This window comes from Colius striatus, chromosome 3 (assembly GCF_028858725.1).
Source record: "Colius striatus isolate bColStr4 chromosome 3, bColStr4.1.hap1, whole genome shotgun sequence".
NCBI lineage: Eukaryota > Metazoa > Chordata > Aves > Coliiformes > Coliidae > Colius > Colius striatus.
The window spans coordinates 58,232,868-58,251,454 of record NC_084761.1 but is presented as its reverse complement, the minus strand read 5'-3'; the positions used below and the strand labels follow the sequence as shown (position 1 = coordinate 58,251,454).

At 38.7% G+C, this 18,587-nt stretch overlaps 2 protein-coding genes across 8 annotated transcripts in view; one reads left to right on the top strand and one right to left on the bottom strand.

Annotated features, from left to right (window-relative positions):
- LOC104554528 (DExD/H-box helicase 60) overlaps positions 1-12,804 on the top strand; it is a 50,158-nt gene extending 37,354 nt beyond the window's left edge. For 5 of the 7 annotated variants that reach the window (XM_061992412.1, XM_061992416.1, XM_010197604.2 and 2 more), the window contains 4 exons: positions 1,075-1,217; positions 2,169-2,320; positions 4,183-4,245; positions 4,376-6,005. In XM_061992412.1, the coding sequence (XP_061848396.1) occupies positions 1,075-1,217; positions 2,169-2,320; positions 4,183-4,245; positions 4,376-4,478 (461 nt within the window). In that variant the 3' untranslated portion in view covers positions 4,479-6,005. Of the gene's footprint in view, positions 1-1,074; positions 1,218-2,168; positions 2,321-4,182; positions 4,246-4,375; positions 6,006-9,659 lie in introns of those variants that run through there. The other 2 variants (XM_061992415.1, XM_061992418.1) reach the window with 2 other exon arrangements.
- Positions 201-17,485, bottom strand: LOC104554529 (uncharacterized). The gene is made up of 8 exons (XM_061992420.1): positions 16,664-17,485; positions 14,933-15,019; positions 14,499-14,732; positions 12,764-12,786; positions 11,768-11,913; positions 11,072-11,172; positions 10,877-10,978; positions 201-9,804 (listed from the first exon to the last, which is right to left on the bottom strand). Exons 1-8 carry the CDS (start codon positions 17,192-17,194, stop codon positions 8,008-8,010), a joined length of 3,021 nt encoding a protein of 1,006 aa, XP_061848404.1. The 5' UTR covers positions 17,195-17,485; the 3' UTR covers positions 201-8,007.
- Between the last annotated feature and the right edge of the window lie 1,102 nt (positions 17,486-18,587).

Sequence of the window (18,587 nt, the reverse complement as noted above, 5' to 3'; positions counted from 1 at the left end):
GACATCCTAATAAAGAAATACAATTTCTATTTTGCTTTTGTTTTACAGACATTCTACCTTATATTTTCACTGTGTTCAGGAAAAAGATAATCTTAGTTGCTATTATTTTGTTATTTTGTAGAACAAGTGAAAATCCAAGGGACTTTTTTATAAAAGGAAAAAAATGTATTAAGTGCAATTATTGAATAAAAGTGCTTTATTCATTATGCATTTGCAGATCCTAAAATGCATGTGATGCTTGATTTGTTTTCAGAGTCTTACAAAGGTTAGAATTCTAACACCTGAACAGCCAAAAGATTAAAGTAACAATTAAAGAACAGTGTGCTATTTCTTAAATCAACTAAGCTACTTATGCCAACAAAGAATGTCCAATAACCAACACAGTATGAAAAGGCACAACTATAAAATTATCAAGAAGTATGGATTGCCACTGAGTGAAAAGTATTTAACTACAACATAATCCTCCTGGAAGAAGATACAACAGCAATACAATACACTATTATCCCATTGCCTATCTCCTCTAAAAATAGCATGCCTTTAAAATGACTAGTTTTGCAGTAAGGAATCACTTTAATTGCAGCAGGTAACTGTATTTATTCCTCCTTTTTGCCTGCACCAGTACAGTGATTTTTTAAAAATCTCTGCTGTGTACAAATGAAAAAACAAAAAGCCCAACTCACAGGTTGCTATACATCATCACCTACTTTGAGTTTCATAGAATCATAGAATTTTTATGGCTGGAAAAGACCTTTAAGATCTTCCCTTCATTTTTTGGCGCAACTTCAGGCTGTTAGCCAATTCGGCTACACGGAGAAAGGCTTAACTGGCGAGGGGGCGTTTGAGATGTAATTATTCTCACCAATAGAAAGCTCTTTTTTGTATACTATAATCAGTTACATATAGGTTCTTATGAAAAAAAGGAACAAGCACCTGTCAAGAAGGATTTAAGTTTAGATGATTAACTCTATTTCCTATCATGATCTACTGAATTAAAATTTCATCCTTTAAAAATAGATCACTGAAAAGGTGCTTGTGTTGGAATAGCTTATGTTGCATTTCAAACTTCTTGTCTAGATTTTGCATCCAAGAATTGGCATGGCTCTGAACTAGCATCTTATTTGATGGACAACACCAAAAGCATATCTGCTGTCTCACCTTTTGCATGTTTATCTGGAGTGACTGATAATGATCTATTTCATGGGGAGATCATTAATAAAGTAAGTTATTTTTTCACAGGGGGCAGCATTTCATTACAGTTTTATTAAAAAAAATAATTTATTACAATCTCTTTCCTCTGTGTAATATCATGGCATTATGATCAATTGTCACTCTTTCTTTAGGAAATACAATTTGAAAGGTCTCAAAAAAAATCAGCACTGAGTAGCACCACCGTATCACAGTACAAAAAACAGAGACTAGATGATGTAGCAAAAAAAGTACTTAGTTTGCTTTCTCTGTTCCTTTCAACTCTAAGACAACTAAATTAATCTAAAATTTCATGTTCAAACCACTCCCATTTTTTTTCTCCATGTTAGGACTCTCTTAAAAAAAAAAATCAGTAACACAGTAGTCTCAAGGACCCTAGTAAAAGAATGCATTATTGCATTGATCATTTGCTTCTCCACTAGGATTTCAGTGATGATGTTTGATAGCATACAAATTAGCTTAATTGTAATAAACATCAACAAGTTCCCTGTCAGCTTGTATTTTCCTGTGGTCTTTTAGTAACATTAGGGAATTATTATACAAATCATAATTCTGTAATTGAAAAAATTCTCACAATTGGGGATTTGAAATACACCTTCAACCTTCCAGTGTTCCATGCTTAAGGTTAATACAGTCAAAGCATCAATGAGAGAGTCTGAATACATGACCTATGCATATGGAAAAATCCTTACTAACTCAAGAAAAATCTGGTGGCCTAGTCAAACTTGAAATTTCTCAGAATGTCCCAGAGCTGCACTGGTAGTGTCAGTCAGTCACTTTGCTAACAAACTGTCTCCTGTGTCTACATCTATGTGTATTCGTGCAAGTATCTCGAGTATCTCACAATTAGAAATGTAGAACTTCCCCGCTTGTGGTCTAAAGGTGAAGGTTTGACAAGATAACCACATAAAATGAAACCACTGTAGCTATTCAACAGGTATTTATTTTTTTTTTTTCCTTAGGCTGTCTTACGTTCCCTTGGAATTAATGCCACAAACTGCCCCCTGCTTCACCGGAACAAGTATGATAATCAAGGAAGGAAGCAGCCGCTCAATGCCTATGCACTGGACTTTTTTAAGCATGGGTCCTTGATTGCACTGACAACTGATAACTGGTATGTACTACCATTTTTAATACAGTTAAACAGCAGCACTGGTTACAATATGGTACATAAGTACATCTTTTTGTCTTTAAACCCTTCTCCATAATTTAGGAAGGGAACAGCTATTAAATATTACTAGATTAGTTGAATGTTTTAATGAGAATAAATAATGTCCAATGGCAATGGCTGTAAAGTATTATCTGGGTACTCAAAACACTACCAAAAATGGGAAAGTCTTGGCTTCAGGGACACAGGTTATTTTCACAGGCTTTTCAGCAGTTAGGGTTTTTTTTTTTTTTTTTAAATTAATTAATTTAATCAGAGTTTTTTTCAAAATGAAAAAGATCAGGAAAGTCCCTGAAATAAGGAAGCCCAATGCAACAGACCAGAAGATACTAAGACAGTAGCAGAGAGATGTCAAAAGCTTGGTGAAATAACAAAGGCAGAAACAGACTAAAGGGTGAATTAATGATTAGTGTTAAAACATACAGACAAGAGTGTTAAAGATTAAAACTCCAGTTTTGGAAAATCTAGAGCATTCTTTCTTTTACTCTTACAATTTACAGCCCTGATGTTCTTTTCAATCTTCTAGACATACTTTCAGCACCTGCTAAACATGATGTCTTATCATTACCACTTCTGCCTTTGAATCTCACTGGCCTTCTATTACCTCATTTATTAAACATCGCTATTTATAAAACTTCTACCTTGCAGTTCTTAATGACACCATTTACCTATCTGTTTTATTCCCAACGTCAGCTCAAAAAAGCTAAATCACAAGCTTCCTCTCCCAACTACTACAAAATAAAGTGTCTTTATTTTGCCTTCAAGCTCACAGCCTGTAACTTTTATTTCTGAGTGAGAAAGTAACAACTCAGTCTGCTCCCTGAGGGTGACGTTGGGACCATACAGTATTATCTGTTGTGGTTTTTTTTTCTTCTCAGCTCTTCCAAATAGAGTCTAATAATTTGAATACACATGCCAAGCACTGTTCTAGTAACAACAGAATGGTGAATGGTAGGGGTTGGAAGGGACCTTTAGAGATCATCTGGTCCAAATCCCCTCTCCCAGGCAGGTTTTCTTCAAGACCCCCCTGGATGCATTCCTATGCGACCTGATCTAGGTGACCCTGCTTCTGCAGGGAGGTTGGTCTAGATGATCTCTAAAGGTCCCTCCCAACTCCTACCATTCACCATTCTTACAATAGCAGAGTTTGGCACTAATGACACCTTATCATAAGAGGAGTAAATATACTGATTACAGAATCCCATTGTTTGGTTCTATCAAGCTGCTCTAAGTGGAAGGTGTCCCTGCCCCTGACTGAGGGGCAGAACTAGGTGATCTTTAGAAGGTCCCTTCCACCCCTAACCATTCATAATTCTATTATTTTCAACACAATACTGACTTTATTTTTTTTTAAATGTGGTATTCTTAATTTCTGGGAACTGAGTTTATTAAGTTACTTTTGAGTAATCAGTGGTCCTTTTTGCAAAATATAGCATCTTCATCATTTGTAGAAAGCTTACACTATCTCCTGCTCAATTTAGCCAGATTTATCTGAAGTGTTGAATTTCAGTTCAGGTTGTAACAGCATAGTTTTTCAAACATTTGTAATCATGTTCCCAAGATAATAAGTTATCTTTACAAATATCACTCGTCAGTCTATGTTTAGTATGATTATAGAAACAAATCTATACAGCATTGTTAATTATTTGACGTTTATAGTCTTTCTATAGTAATCTAGTATTATGTCACTGTTTGAAGCCATGACACATGCTCTTTGCATCCTTACCTAACCTATGTGGAAGGGCTTATTAAAGGTGAAACACTATGTTATAGTGCATATGCATTTGATTTTTTCCCCTTTTTTTCAGGTTAATTGAAGCAGATGCTTACTATGCTCTCAAGGATTTTTTACTCCTCATTAAGTCTATCAGGTATGGTAAATTTGTGTTTTTAATGTACATTTCATCTTCAAAGCAACTTAAAATAAATCACTGCGCTTTTTTTGCCTTTTTTTTTTTTTAAAAAAAAAAACAAAAAAACCACCCCAAACCAACAACCCAGAACATCGTTAAGTGAACTGTGTGATAATCCAAATGATAATGTTCTACTGGCGTTTGAACAACTGGACAAAGCCTACGACGAGAAACTGAAGAATATTACCTGAAGAAAAAAAAAAGGAAAAGCAGCAGTACATAATACTCTTACCACACTGATCAGCTGCCTTTTAAGTTAGGAAGTGACTAGGTCTGGGTTATCAAGTATGTTGTATAATAAAGCTTTACTAATATCCAATATTAGTAATACAAAGCTTACTTTAGAAGATTAACCTTCACTCATTGCCATTTTAGTAGCTCCAATGTCAACTAAATAACTGTTTCATTACAAAACTAGGTAATTGCACCTATCTTTCAATTGCACTTTTTTTCCCCCAAGGCAGTGATAAATGTACATACATATGTTAAGATAGCTCTCAGAAATATGCTGAACAAATGACAGTTCTGACAGCTGGTGAGATTAGCCTCTCAGGAGGACTGTACTGCAAACCTTCAGCCCATCTGTAAAAGACATTCAGCATTACTTTGCCAATTATAATCAAATCAATCGTTTAATTTTTTTCCAAGGTTTCTACTAAGTTATGTAGTAGCACCTTCATGAACCACTATATAAGCTTTTCAACCAATCTCACGTTTTAGTCTACAGGATTTTAAGTATAAAGAGAGTTTTGTATCGGTACAATGAAGTTTTATTAATAAAGTGTTGTAACCCTATGTAGAATTGCTTTATTTTTCACCTTTTGCATAGTTAAGAGTCAGAAAGATCCAAGACACCTCTAGCATACTTGTCAAAAAGTCCCTTGCAATACACACTGCCAAGTTTAATAAAACAGATTTCCCAACTATTTTCTTGGGAAGAACATAAATTTTCAGCAGTTTTTCCATATTACTCCTGAAAAATCTCAAGTTTAACGCTTCATTTTAGTCTACACATAGTCTGAAAATATATACACACATACTAATGTTTAGATAATCTAGGAAAATTAGGCTTTTGACAGCAGCCCTCACTGACACACAATTTTGTAATGATGACCAAGATTAGTGATGTAAGTTATTCTCTATCATAGAATCACAGAATGGTAGGGGTCAGAAGGGACCTTCTTTTTCCTTCTTTTTTTAATGCGTGAAAGAAAACTATGACACAACTGGAACATCAGAATAGAAAAGACTGTGTTTTTTTTCTCAACTAAGATAGGAAGTGACCTTATGTAGACCTTTGCACTCGACCTGGAGTAATCTTTTTACGTAAGACATGATTAACTGAACAAAGAATAAAATCAGAAATTGGTATTATCGCGTTCGCAGTTATTTGAGGAATAAGCATGATATCCTGGGTGAAAACCAAACTTATTAGGCCTATCACAGGGTACAAATTTTATATGCTGAAGACTGTGATGTTTCTTAAAGCATTAGTAACAGCAGTAAACATTTCACTTCTAATAACATATATAAAAATCACTGTACTCTGGGTATAGCTTTTAATAAGGAGTCAATGGTAAAAGATGACCAAGTGATTAAGTAAAAATGACCAGGAATCAAATGGTGAAAATATCAGAAAATGGATAATTCTGATTTAGTATCCATATGGACTGTAATTTTACTGTGACCTATTGTAAATAAAACATTATAAAACTGCTTACCATTTCTCTCTTGTGTAAGACCTTAAAGCTGAGCTATAATGCACTTAGAAAACAACTGGCTAAGCTTGAAAAGCAGTTCTAGGACTGTATTGAACTCACACATCAACAATTTCTGCTTTCAAACAATGTGCTGTAGCCTATTTAGTTTATGATTCTACAGTGATGTCTTTTAACTACAAGATAAAATATCTGCTTTATGTTTACCGTATCAAGTTATCATGAAAAACTAATGGAAACTAACAGCAGATATGTTGATAAAGCGACTTTAGGAAAGTAGGGTTTCTTATTAAAAGGATTTTTTTTGTTCACTGTAGCAGAAAACAAATATTTTCTACTGACATCTCTAATAGGTGCTTTAATCTGTCTCTCTGAAATGGTTCAATTTATCTTGCTTTTATTATGGCAAGATCAGCCTTAACCCATGACACTCTCTGTTGTTACCATCATGCTCAACCTTTGTTTTCCCAGAATTTAACTTAATACCTTTTTAACACATCTACACACACAGAAGAATCTGACAAGAATGTCTACAAATAAAAGCGGAACAATTCTGAGGAGAAAACCAAAATACTTAGAGATGAACATACAGAACTACAAAACTAATGTTTGAGAATTTTCACCACCTTCCTTACTATAATGCAGCTGCAAAGGGAAGATTGGTTTCTAGAACTTAGGAAAGTTCCTGTTTTTCAGCACATGTAATAGAGGGCTGCACTGCTACAGAAAGATGGAGTCCAAAAATTTAATGCAAATTAACATTAGGTCAGTGTTTCCTAAACCAAGGGTAAGAAGTGTTAAGTATTCTGCCACATTATTGGTCAGCTTTGCAGAGATTTAAAGTAATATTTCTCTTAGGAAGTTACAAAGATCACCTAGATTTTTTTCTTTAAAGATGACTATCTATTTGCCAGTGAAAAATTCTGTAGGGATATGAAATGCTCTGCACGCTGATCTAATACTTGCTGGCTGACATCTCTACCTAACGCAGGATTAATTTATTTAAAATCTGGCACCAGCTCTTGCTGAAACAATACTGTAGCCTGTGTCTTCAAACAGCTAAAGCACAGTTCACTTGGATGGAACAAAATAGTGAAGAAAGTGGTAAGTTAGTATTTTGATCTTCATTTTGTATCATATTTCACAAATTAAAAATACAATGAGGTCTGGACCATTGATACATACAGGGAGTAGTGTTGTTTGCCTTTTTTCCTGTCTCATAAAATATGAAAAACATTTTTGTGTTAAAAGCTAGATTCTCCTAATGCTTGCTTTTAACAGCAACTTATTATCCAGAGATTCCCAAACTCTTGCTAAAATGGAACTGAAAATTAGTTGACAGTTACTTTTCATAAAGGCCATGTTTCAGAAGCATTGCTGCCACCCTTCTGTAACATATAACAAAAACACTGATGTGGTGAAAAGAAATTATACTAGAAGTTGCACTTTTACATGACAGAAAAAGTAAACAGCCAAAGAAAGACAGGCAAAAGAATTATCAGTAATGCTCTTCAACATCCTTTATTTCCCTCATGCCTCTCCTCCCTCTGAGGGGAATGCTATTTTCTGTACTCTCTCCCCTATTTAACCCTAGTGCAAGTGTTGCTGTACCTAAACAGCAATATGCTGCTCCCTGGTGCGGAGGCTTCACTGAACCTGCTTTCTGGGACACCTCAGTCCCCATCCCCCACACCTCCATCTACCCCAGTGGCACTTCCCTGAAGGTGTGCATTCCTAAAGATATATGGTCATACTCAAGATTTGAATAAGACGTGACCGTTTTGGTTGTTTCTTCTGTTTGAGTTTGTACTATAAAAATCACTTTAGTACATTGTACTTGCTGATAAGCAGTTAACGTTTCTAACATAGATAGCTCAACTGGCAAGAGTCAAGGAGAATATTAGCTGTCAAATCACAGATATTCCCACTTTATAATGTGTTTAGTAGCATTTATTTAATTTCAGCTTATTTAAGTAAAGTTATCTTGCATTTCACACTCTCTTCATGTCTCTGATTTTCTTCTGGTAGATATTTTGTCTTCAGCAACAGAAAAATATTCAGATGTACCACTGGTATCAGTAGAAACAGATGTTTGACTTAGCTCTTCAGTGTCAGAATCGCTGTCACTTGCCATTTCTCTCACCTCATTTACTTCAAGCACAGGACCTCCTAGAGATGGATCATTGCACGTGGCAGGAACAGAACAAGTTGCATTCTGAGATCTTACAGGCTCAAGTTCATCTTCCCTCCGTGGACAAGAACAGTTGTTTTCATCAACAGTTTCACTTTCTTCATTTTTTACCTTTGTTTCTTGATTTGTTGCTGTAGTGAGTTGAGTGGAAGATGCATTATCATATTTAACAGGAAGGAAACCTGAACATAAAGGCTGACTACAAGAAGAATTACTATCGGCAAGCATTTCTGCCCTTTCAGTTTTCTTAGGTGAGTTCACAGGGAAGAATGAACCTTCACATTTTGGATGATGATGTCTAGAAGCAGGCTCGGCACACTCTGAAGATATTGGCTTCCCTACATTTAGGGGTGCTTTGTCAGGACACTTCATCTTCATTTTTTCAGTACCATTTCCAGACAAAAACACAAGAGAAGTCAGTGAATCAGAGGTATTTCTGACAATACTTCCAAATGAAAAGACCGGTGAAGGCAACTGAAAACAGTTATTTTTGAAGGAAAATACACAATTACTGGGGAGAAGAGGAGATGTGGAGACATCGTTCACCCCAGCTGCAGTGCTGGTTTCTGAAGTATTGCAAGCTACAGTTGTGGGAGATACCGAAGCATCAGCGTTTTGTTCCCAGGAGACAGATGGTTTCTGTGCACCACATTCTGCAGTTTCCTTTGCAGAAAGTGTTTTATCTTTCATGTGAGATGGTGCATTTTTATCAGATGGCTTCTCAGATTGGCTGAAAAATGAGGATAATGGTAAAACCTTAAATGAATTGCTGACTCCTGAACCTGCAAAACAATCTCTTTCTGAATTGCCAAGGGGAAATGAAAAATCTGCCTTTTCACTTTCTGCTGAGCCTAAATTAGGACTGGTTAAAGCATCAGAAACTGTGGTTTTAGTTACAGGACCATGTTTTCTAAGTTTACTTTCATCCTGGTCATCAGTTTTATCCACACGATCACCTTTTCCTAAGTAAAACTGAGGGAAAACACATTTCCTGTCTTTTTTTTTAAAGGAAAATGCACCTGCTGCTTTTACCAATCTGGGTAATGAGTCATTAGATGCACTGAAAGCAAAAGGTGAAGCAGAAAGTCTCTCTGCAGAAACATTTAGAAATTCTGAATTTGAAACAGTAACAGGTACTGGTGCTGCTGGTTTTGAGCTGGATGAAGTGCTAGAATTTGTGTCTGTTTCACTAGGAACAATAACAGCTGAAGCCTGCACTGGCTGTTTCTCTTTAATTACCAAGGATAGAGGTTTGCCAAAACTAGGGCCTTCTGATAAGGCTGGAGCGGTTACTTCCTGGGAACTTGTTTCATGAAATAATTTTATATCACCATTTGTTTCAGAAAAGTTCTTATTCGTGGATGGGATATTGTGATTACTGGTTCCAGAAAAGCTTCTCTCAAAGCCATCTGCTCTTGGCGAGGTTCCCATTCTTACTTTATCTACATTATTTGTTTTGGTAGGTGAAGACACAAAAGGAGTTCCTGAGGATTTATCCTTCAACATCCCAACAGTTATGAATTTATGCTTTTTATTTGCAGGTAAAGTTTGTGTCTTGAACTCATCGGTGAGCTTCTGACATTCCATATAGTATTTGTAACGCAACTCCTACAATTACAGCAAAGAATCCCATTAAGTAAAACAGTATCTCTGGTTATAAAACTCACATACAATCCCAAGATTGAACAAAAGTTCTCTTATATTCTATAGCATTTATGATGTTTTCCATTGCTGCTAGAATGTAATAAACCGTAAGTGATTATGGAAAAAAGCTCTTTGAAAAACAACTGAACAAGAAACATGTGGAATCCTGATGACAAAGTAGGTTTTGAAATAGTAGACTATAGAAAACTGTATTTCAAGTCACTGCTAAACCAGAAATAGCAAAAAATACCAGCTTAGACATAAAGCAACAAATTCTGAAATTGTCGTAAAAATAACCACCTGAAAGCAGTTTCAGTGGTGGATTATTTTTTTTCTTACTAGATCCAATAACTGTATAAACTGTAAACTCAATGAGAATGGGAACAGATGTACTCCAGAATAATACAGCAAAAGGCAAATAAGTCTATATTTCAAGGACCTAAGAGACTTTTTCATTTAATCATCTGCCATTGGTATTCTCAGAGCATACATTATATGATTCACTGCTAGCCAGGCTTCACTAACTAACTAGAATTATTCTGTATGGAACAACACTCACTCAGCCACCCCCATGGAGCTGCTAGTACGTGCAAAAAAAACCCATCAAGTTGTATAACTGGATCACTGGAAACTGAACAAAGAGAGATTGGATTCATATTCAAGGCAAATATCGAGACCTTAGGTAGACTCAGAAGACTGAATTCTATTATCTTCAGAAAACAGAACACAGGCAGATGAGTTCCTCTTTAGATGGGCAATAGAGAAGCTTATTTGGATTGGAAAGCTACAGATCTGACTCAGAAAAGCCCACGCTACAATATAAAAATAAGTATTTGACGTCCATAGCAAGATTAAGTTCCAGCTTTCTGAAGAAAAAAGAAAAAGAAGAGTAAAATCCTGACAGCTTTAATAACCTAGTCAGATTTACAGTCTAGAGTACCCTTCTAAGAAGAAAAAGACTATAAAAGCTTCTTTAGAAAGTTGTGCATTAACAAGTAGTAACTTGGCCATACTTAAAAAAGACATTCAATCATACCTCATGACTCATATTTTGAAATGCTGACATTTCTGATATTGACATTAGGCGAGTACAGATCCTGCTACCGTCTGCTAGTGCTTCCTCCTGTCCTTCTACAGGCTGAAAAACATTTTATAGCAGACATAGTTCATTTTTATAAGAAAAAAATAAACGAAGCAGTACAGTGTTGTAACCCCATAGTGAAGAACTTACAAGAAATGTACTGGGTGTATTCTTCTGATCCTGACATTGCTTTATGTCATTTTTAAATAGAGTATTTTTTGTGGAGTTCTCTTTTTCTCCAGAAGGCAGATCTATTAGAAAATAAGACAGAATATTGTGAGAGCATATTAAGTATGGAAAATACCAAAAGGCTCCTGTGTGCATCTAAATATAGGTGTTGATTAAAATCCAAGGTATATTGGCCTAAGTACGACCCTAGTACTTGCCGAAACGTCTGTGACGTAAAGCAAGAGGCCCACGCAAGAAGTTTTCTAACTGCCTGCAGATGCTTGCCCTGATACAAAACCAAACTTTTTCTCTCTATGAGGTAAAAACATTAAATCAGAGCGTGGTTAACATTCATATTGCACTACAACAGATACCCATTTAGTTCAGTAATACACTTCTGACAGTTGTGATACTGGTCGATTAGGAAAATTATGATACTTCTCCCCAGCTTCCAAAAATACAGCCTAGGGACCTTCTAGAGAAAGCACATTCATAAAATGCATTTTAAAACCCTTAAAGAATTTATCGTCCATTAATTTGCTCAGACGCTTTCTGAACACTTCCTTGCTTTTGCTGTGCAGATTGTTTATTAGTAATGAGTTGTACAAGTTGCAGGTGACTAGACCGACTTCCCGAATCCTGTACTATAATTAAATCTTGTACTATAATTTTCCCTACCTTTAACAATGTCCACATTAACGGGTGTTAACTTCAAAGCCAGTATTTCATCAATCACAGGTTTAATATCCATCTTCTTTTGAGCATACTCTGGTGCTTTTTCATAGCTGGATGCGATATTCATCAGGTCAAGCTGAGTTTTCATTCTGGAATAGGGAAAAAAAACCCAACAACATTTAAGACTCACATGGCAACAACTAAATTACACCTGCCTACTACTACAAAAAGGGAAGAAAGAAATCACTAAGAGGAAGAAGAGATAAAAAGTATGACTTTAAAAAAGTAAAGTTTCCTACATTTTTTTCTTTTAACTTACTACTTGATGATTCACTTGAATTAGGTTCCATACACAACAAAAATAGCAAGCAGTGCCTGTAGTTCACCAAAAAGATTAAAAAGCCCTCACTTTTCTTAGCGTACTACACTTGAATCTAAATTACATTCTTTTTTCAGATGGGAATGCTAGTGTTAGTCCAAACCACAATACAAAGACCTTAATTTCCAATATTCCTTCTTAAACTCTGCTTAAAACCTGGTAAGAAATGTAATTAAGGATATTTAGAAATAAACATACAAGATATGTATACTGCAAACACAAAAATTACGAAACTGTAGAATCTCCATACATGCTCTTAGACTTCAAAGACTTCTGTAAAAGCTCCAGGCATGGTTCAGTGGTCCCAAACTTAAACAAGACAGATAAAGATATCCAATCACCATGTATTAATGAATGGCTATACTTAAGATCTGTCAGGGATTAAATTCAAAAGTTTGATTACCTCTAATCCCAAATAGTATATCACTACAACTCTTGCCTTATGTCCTAAAATTGGGAGTATGGAGCATATAAAAATCTGAAAACATTGTAATGTCTTAATTACTATGTATTAATTTCATTTTAAGTTGCTGTATCTGACTACATTCAAAGTATCTGTTTTCTTAGTTTTTAATCATAAAAGTACACTCAACAACTAACAAAAAAAGAAAAAAAAATACCTTGTATTCAAGCCACAGGCCACCTATAAATAAAACAAAATTATGTAAGATATGAACTCTCAAGAGAAGTTAATTACTTTGTCAAAATACTTCACAGACTGAATTCCCTGTCTTTATTTCATACAGCTACAGGAAACAAACCTGTTAACAGTTAAAAAATAGTAAGAAAAAGAAAGAGCATCCAAATGTAAAAAAAAAAAGTATGTCTGGGGCAACAACACAAAACATGACACAATAAGTCAAAGCCAAAAAAAACTTCTTCAGAGCCAAAGAGAGGCATTCAAAACATGACCTGTATGGTTATCTAATATAATTCAGATATTCAGCTATTTGTAAACGTTCAAATGAAACATGATTTTGTATGTCTTGGTGAGGGAAGCCTCTGCTGCCTGCTCTCAAGATGCTATTACAGCGAGATTAAAAAATCCTGTCAGTTTTACATTAGCCAGATAACGGTAGTATGAAGTGCGCTGCACATAGTCAAGTGACACTTCCCAAAGAATGGGTAATGAAAAGTAAAAAACGTGACTGGATTGTAGACTAGATGATTTCCTATGAAATCCTGGTCATCTCAGCGTACCGAATATTAAACCAACAACAACCTACCTGCAGGAAATGAGTCGGGTACTGTTAAGAGGGCAGGCAGAAAGGTGCTAAGTTTAAAGTTCACTTATCACTGGAGTCAGGAAACTTATTCCAAAAGCAGGAGTTGCTTTTACTTTGGGTAAAAATGAAATTTTCCTTCAAAAGTTGTTACCAAAATCCAAATACTTTCTTAGCTTCTAATTTATCCAAAGGCAGCAAAGAGACCCACTGCAGAAAACAGCAATATGCTGTGGTTTCTTAGGAAGGTATAAGGCTCTACATTAAAACAAAATTCAGTAAATATCTAAGCACTTTGCCATGTTTCTGGCATCTGCCTAAATTCCATACAACTGCAGCCACAGTGTTTGACGTAAATGGGATGAAAAGGTCTACACTAGCTTAGGTAACGGTAAAGATGAAGCTTGTGGCTTTAGTTGCTCTAGCTTTTATTTCTAAATCAGAAACTTTTTCTCTGCAATCAGCTTAAACACTACAAGGAAAGCTTTCAGGCTCTGTATCAGGGTCTGTGTATATACTACACCGTAGAGTGTAGATCAGAGGTACCTAAGCTAACTTTGAACAGGCTGATTTCTCTTAATTGCACACCTTGGTGCAAAGCTTACAGCAGGTTTTAAAATTAGTATAATCACTTTAGCTCAGGTATCCCAATGCAGTACTCCACCGTGCAGCACAGACAAGTTATTGGTTCTGTCTCCAATCTTTCCCCAAAACCCAATTTAGTGTCTTACAAGTTTAAAAATGCAATGGAAGTGCTTAATACCCAAAGCATTTGAAAAAAACAATTAAACAATATTGAAGGCAGCACTAGTAAATAACTCTGTACCCAGCATCAAGGCAGCTTACTTCCACAGCTGGTAGCACAATACAACAAGTGCTACAGAAACATAATACAGTCAATATCTATTTCCTTAGTTTTCCATGCAGAAAATTTAGTGAATTCAGGCACTTATGGATAAGCTGCAAAGAAAGACTTTCAGAGTTTTCTAAAATGAAAAGTACTGTTACAAGTAGTATGAGATGTTAAATAATTTTTGTCTGATCCAATTCATTATCACAATATAGTAGGCTTTATATAATATTTGAGATTCATTACACTACTGATATGAAATAATAACAAAGAGGCCATCACCTCCAGGAAGCGCTGAGGATCACACTCATGGACAAGTTTTTCACAATCCTTCAAAAAATTCTCAGTGGTCTTCTTGTGAGTCTCCTTCATTTTCTTCCAAATCTGATATTCTTTCTCTTTTTTACTTCTTTGATTTTCAACATCTTCCAGCAATTGCCGTTTCTTCATTTCCAGAGTTTTAAAAATTTCTCCAAACTCCAGTGCAATTATCTCTGCTTCATTGTTCAGCATCATCTAGAAGCACGAAAACATAAAACCAGATGAAAAAGCAGTAGCAATGTCTACATGGAGTCACTTCCCAAAGTAAGCTCACAGCACATTTATGCCACAAGAAGCACTAGTATGCTCCATGTTGTGATTAACCTATCATGAGAAGAGAAACAAAGACAATAAATATTTTTACACATTTCTAACATCCAGCATCTGTAACTCACATCTGTATCATTTGGTTGACTTGAGATTTCATTCGTCAGCTTCTCGTTTATGATTCTCATTTTTTTCAGACTGCTGAAGAAGGTTAACTGCAGGACAAATGAAACACTTATTAACAACTTTATGCATTGCAAAAAATAAATATATTCCAGTGGTTATCCAGAATCACATCATTAGATGTCCTGTACAACATATTAAACAAAGGCTGTGATTCAAAACGTTGCTTAACAACACTTAATGCTTCCCTAGATCAGTGCACGAGCTTTCACAGAATCATGGAAGAGACCTTTAGAGATCATCTAATCCAACCCCACTGCTCAGGCAGGTCCACCTAGATCAGGTTGCATAGAAACGCGTCCAGACAGGTTTTGAAAACCTCCAGAGGAGAGTCCACACCCTCCCTGGGCAACCTGTGCCAGGGCTGCCTCACAGTAAAGTGGTTTTTCCTTATGTTTAAGTGGAACTTTTTGTGTTCCAGCTTTTGTCCATTACCCCATGTCCTGTCACAGAAAAAATTGCTGCCCCATTCTCTTGACCTTTTAAATACTTGTAACTACTCTCTTTTGCTATTTCTCGAAGTACTGTTTTTAGGCTCACCTACTAGACTGCTAGAACACCTACTGGGCCAATGTTTTAAATAGAAAGAGATTCCCTCAGATTTTTATCCTCTCCCCTCACAGACATATCTATCACATGGTAAGTTTCAATGCTGTTACTCCAGTTTGACAAGCAGCTGCGTTTAACTCCTTTTTTTCATGCCTCACACAGATAAAGCAGAAGGCTGTCCATAACTGAGTTCTGTTTTGCTTTAAACTAAGATTATGACTGTTTTTTCCTCCTTCCCACATTATCACTACATTTTACACAGAATGTCTAGTGCGAGACTGTTTTTCCCTAGTTTCCCGAGCAATGTGCAACTGATGACAGGAGATGCAGGAGAAAAAAAATCGGTGCAAAAGCAACTTCTGTTGGTGTCTTTTATACCTATACTCTTCATCACTGTCCTGTAGTTTTGATCACAGAACAGCTGTACAACATGACACTCTGCATTCAATTTGCATAGGGCACAAAAGCCTCCCTCTACCAAAACGATGGCTATTTTGGTGGCAAATATAACTTCTACCACTAAAACCAGCCAACCAACCATTAGGCCGGGCAGCAGCTCTCTTCAGGCAAACAGCAATGTGTTTTCGGTTTACAGCTATTAAATAATTACCTAGACCATCTATTTCTAAATATACAATTATCTAGGACTCAAGTTACCTATGGTAGCTCAGAGAGCCTATAAACAAAATATTGGTGGATGGAGTTTTGTTAGTAGAATTAGCATTTGGGTGTTTTTTCGGCAGACTGCAGAGCCCGCATGTCCAAAACCCCCAAGCAACAATAAAAAAAAAAAAAAAACAACAAAGAAACCCCAAATCTTCGGGTGTTTTGGTAAGCTGAGCTCGGATCTGTTGATGCTGCAACATCGCCTGGCCCACTGTATGTGCTGGATGAAGCCTGATGGCAGCAGGGCAAGGCACATACCGGTAATGTCCACAAATAAATCCCAGCTCCCGGTCCAAAGCAGCACAGTCCCGCGCGGTCTCCCTCCCTCCCTCCCTCCACACCGCGGATTTTTCCCTCTGTTTCCGTGTCAAAGCTCCCCCGGGCGTTGGGAGACCCCGCGAGGGACAGCCCAGCCGGCCACATCCGGAGTCCCCCGCGCGGAGGGGAGACGAGGCACTTACTTTTTCTTCCTGGTACACGGTGTCTATGAGGTTGACGGAGTGGAAGATGCCTTGGTGCTCCTCAGAGACGCACTGCCCGCAGCCTGCCTGGCGGCACATCCGGCAGTAGAGCTGCACCAGCCGGCTCGGGTGCTTCTGGCAGGCTCCCCCGAGTGCTAGCGGGGAGAGCGGCCCCGGCTCCGCCCCCGCCGCCTCGGCGGGTACCGCCGTGCCGGACCGGTACAGCTTGACCACCTCGGCTAGGGTGGTGTTGACGGGCAGCGCGGCGGCGCCGCCGCGGGGCAGCGGGCACAGCTTCCTGCACAGTGGGCACGACACCCGGGCGCCAGCAGCGCTAGGCCCCGGCCCCCCACGGGAGAGGCGGGCGTGCCCTGGGCCCCGCTGCTGCTGCTGCTGCTGCAGGCGGGCGGCCTCGGCCGAGGCCAGACACTCCAGCACACAGTCCCGGCAGAAGTTGTGCGAGCAGAGGGGCAGCGTCACCGGCTCCTCGAAAAGAGAGAGGCACACGGCACACGTCAGGCTGGCTTCCATCTCCGGCGAGCGGGCGGGCGGGCGCTCCCGCTGTCCCGGGCCCAGGTCACAGGTGGGCCGGCTGGGCCCTGACAACTCACCCTGCCGCCTCTATCTCAGGGGCAGCGGGCGCGGACCGCGGTCAGAGAACCAAAGCCCCCGCAAGCTTCGCACTCCAACCGCCGCTCCCCACTGGCAACTCCCCAGGAAGTGGAACCGGTAGCGCGGGGCGGGCGGGAACAAACGCGTAAGACCAGCGCCGCCGCTCCCTAGTCAGCGCCGGCAGCCGCTAGGGCGGGGCGGAGGCTCTGGGGCCTGCCCCCTGCCTGCCGGCGCGGCTGCCGGGCCCTAGCGCCGCCGCCACCGTTGCCGCTACGTGATAGGCCCCGCGCGGCGTTCCCGCCCCGGTTGGCGAGAGGGAGCCGCGGCGCTGCTCCGGCGCGCGGCGCGAGGACGAGGCGCTTGCGGGGCGGAGGTGAGCCTGTTCCTCTGTGCGAGTTACAGCGGAGTCGCTCCACAGTGCTGAGGTACGGCTCTTGTTAGTTGCCTCTAACTGCAGAAGAAAATCCCAATAACGTAAGCTTTGGGTGTTCTTAGTGCTGGCAGATTGCGGTAGTGCCTGTCTCATTCTCGTTCTTAGTTTTTCTTCCAGAGACGCTGCTTCCAAAGTTTTGCCTTAATAGTTACATTGTCCACGTAGAAATATTTCGAAATGTGTCCAACTCGAGAGAGACTCAACTGAATTTTTAAGTTTATTGGAAATCAAAAGATTCGTGACATAAAGTCAGTATTTCCAGAGATACGCTGAAAATGACAGGTGCAAACGGAACTTAAAAGCTGCTAACCACGTGTTTTATGTTTTTGTCGTAATGCTTTATCCAGCCATACTGAGCTACACTTGCAGAAAGTATGTATTTAAAAAAGAAAAGCTAAAATATATGTGTCAAGTTGGAAACCTTGTAGCTGCAGGAGAAAAACAAAGGGCAGCTACGTTAGGGAATATTGCCGTATTTTCCCTTACGTACGTTTGATTACATAAGGGACTGACAGGAGGCTGGAAAGTAGTTGATAGACTGCACTGAATAGACTTAGGATACTTAAAAGCAGTGTCACGTTTTCTTGTGGGATGAGGACTCGAGGCTGGGCTCTGCCACCTTTCCTCCTTGTGCTGTGAGTTGTTGTCACTAGGTGTTTTAGACCGTGTTTGTGGGTGTGCTGAGGAGCACTGCATCCCTCAGCCTCATTTGGAGGTGCAGTTATGCCTACCTACTAGTCACCTCCTGAATTACACCATCCTGGAAATGCATCAGTGCTCTGAAGGTCAATATTCGGCTAGTGATTTAAATGACAGAGGTACAAATGGAATGTCAGGGTCTAAGCTTCTGGAATTTCTCCACACAAAGCAGCGTAATGC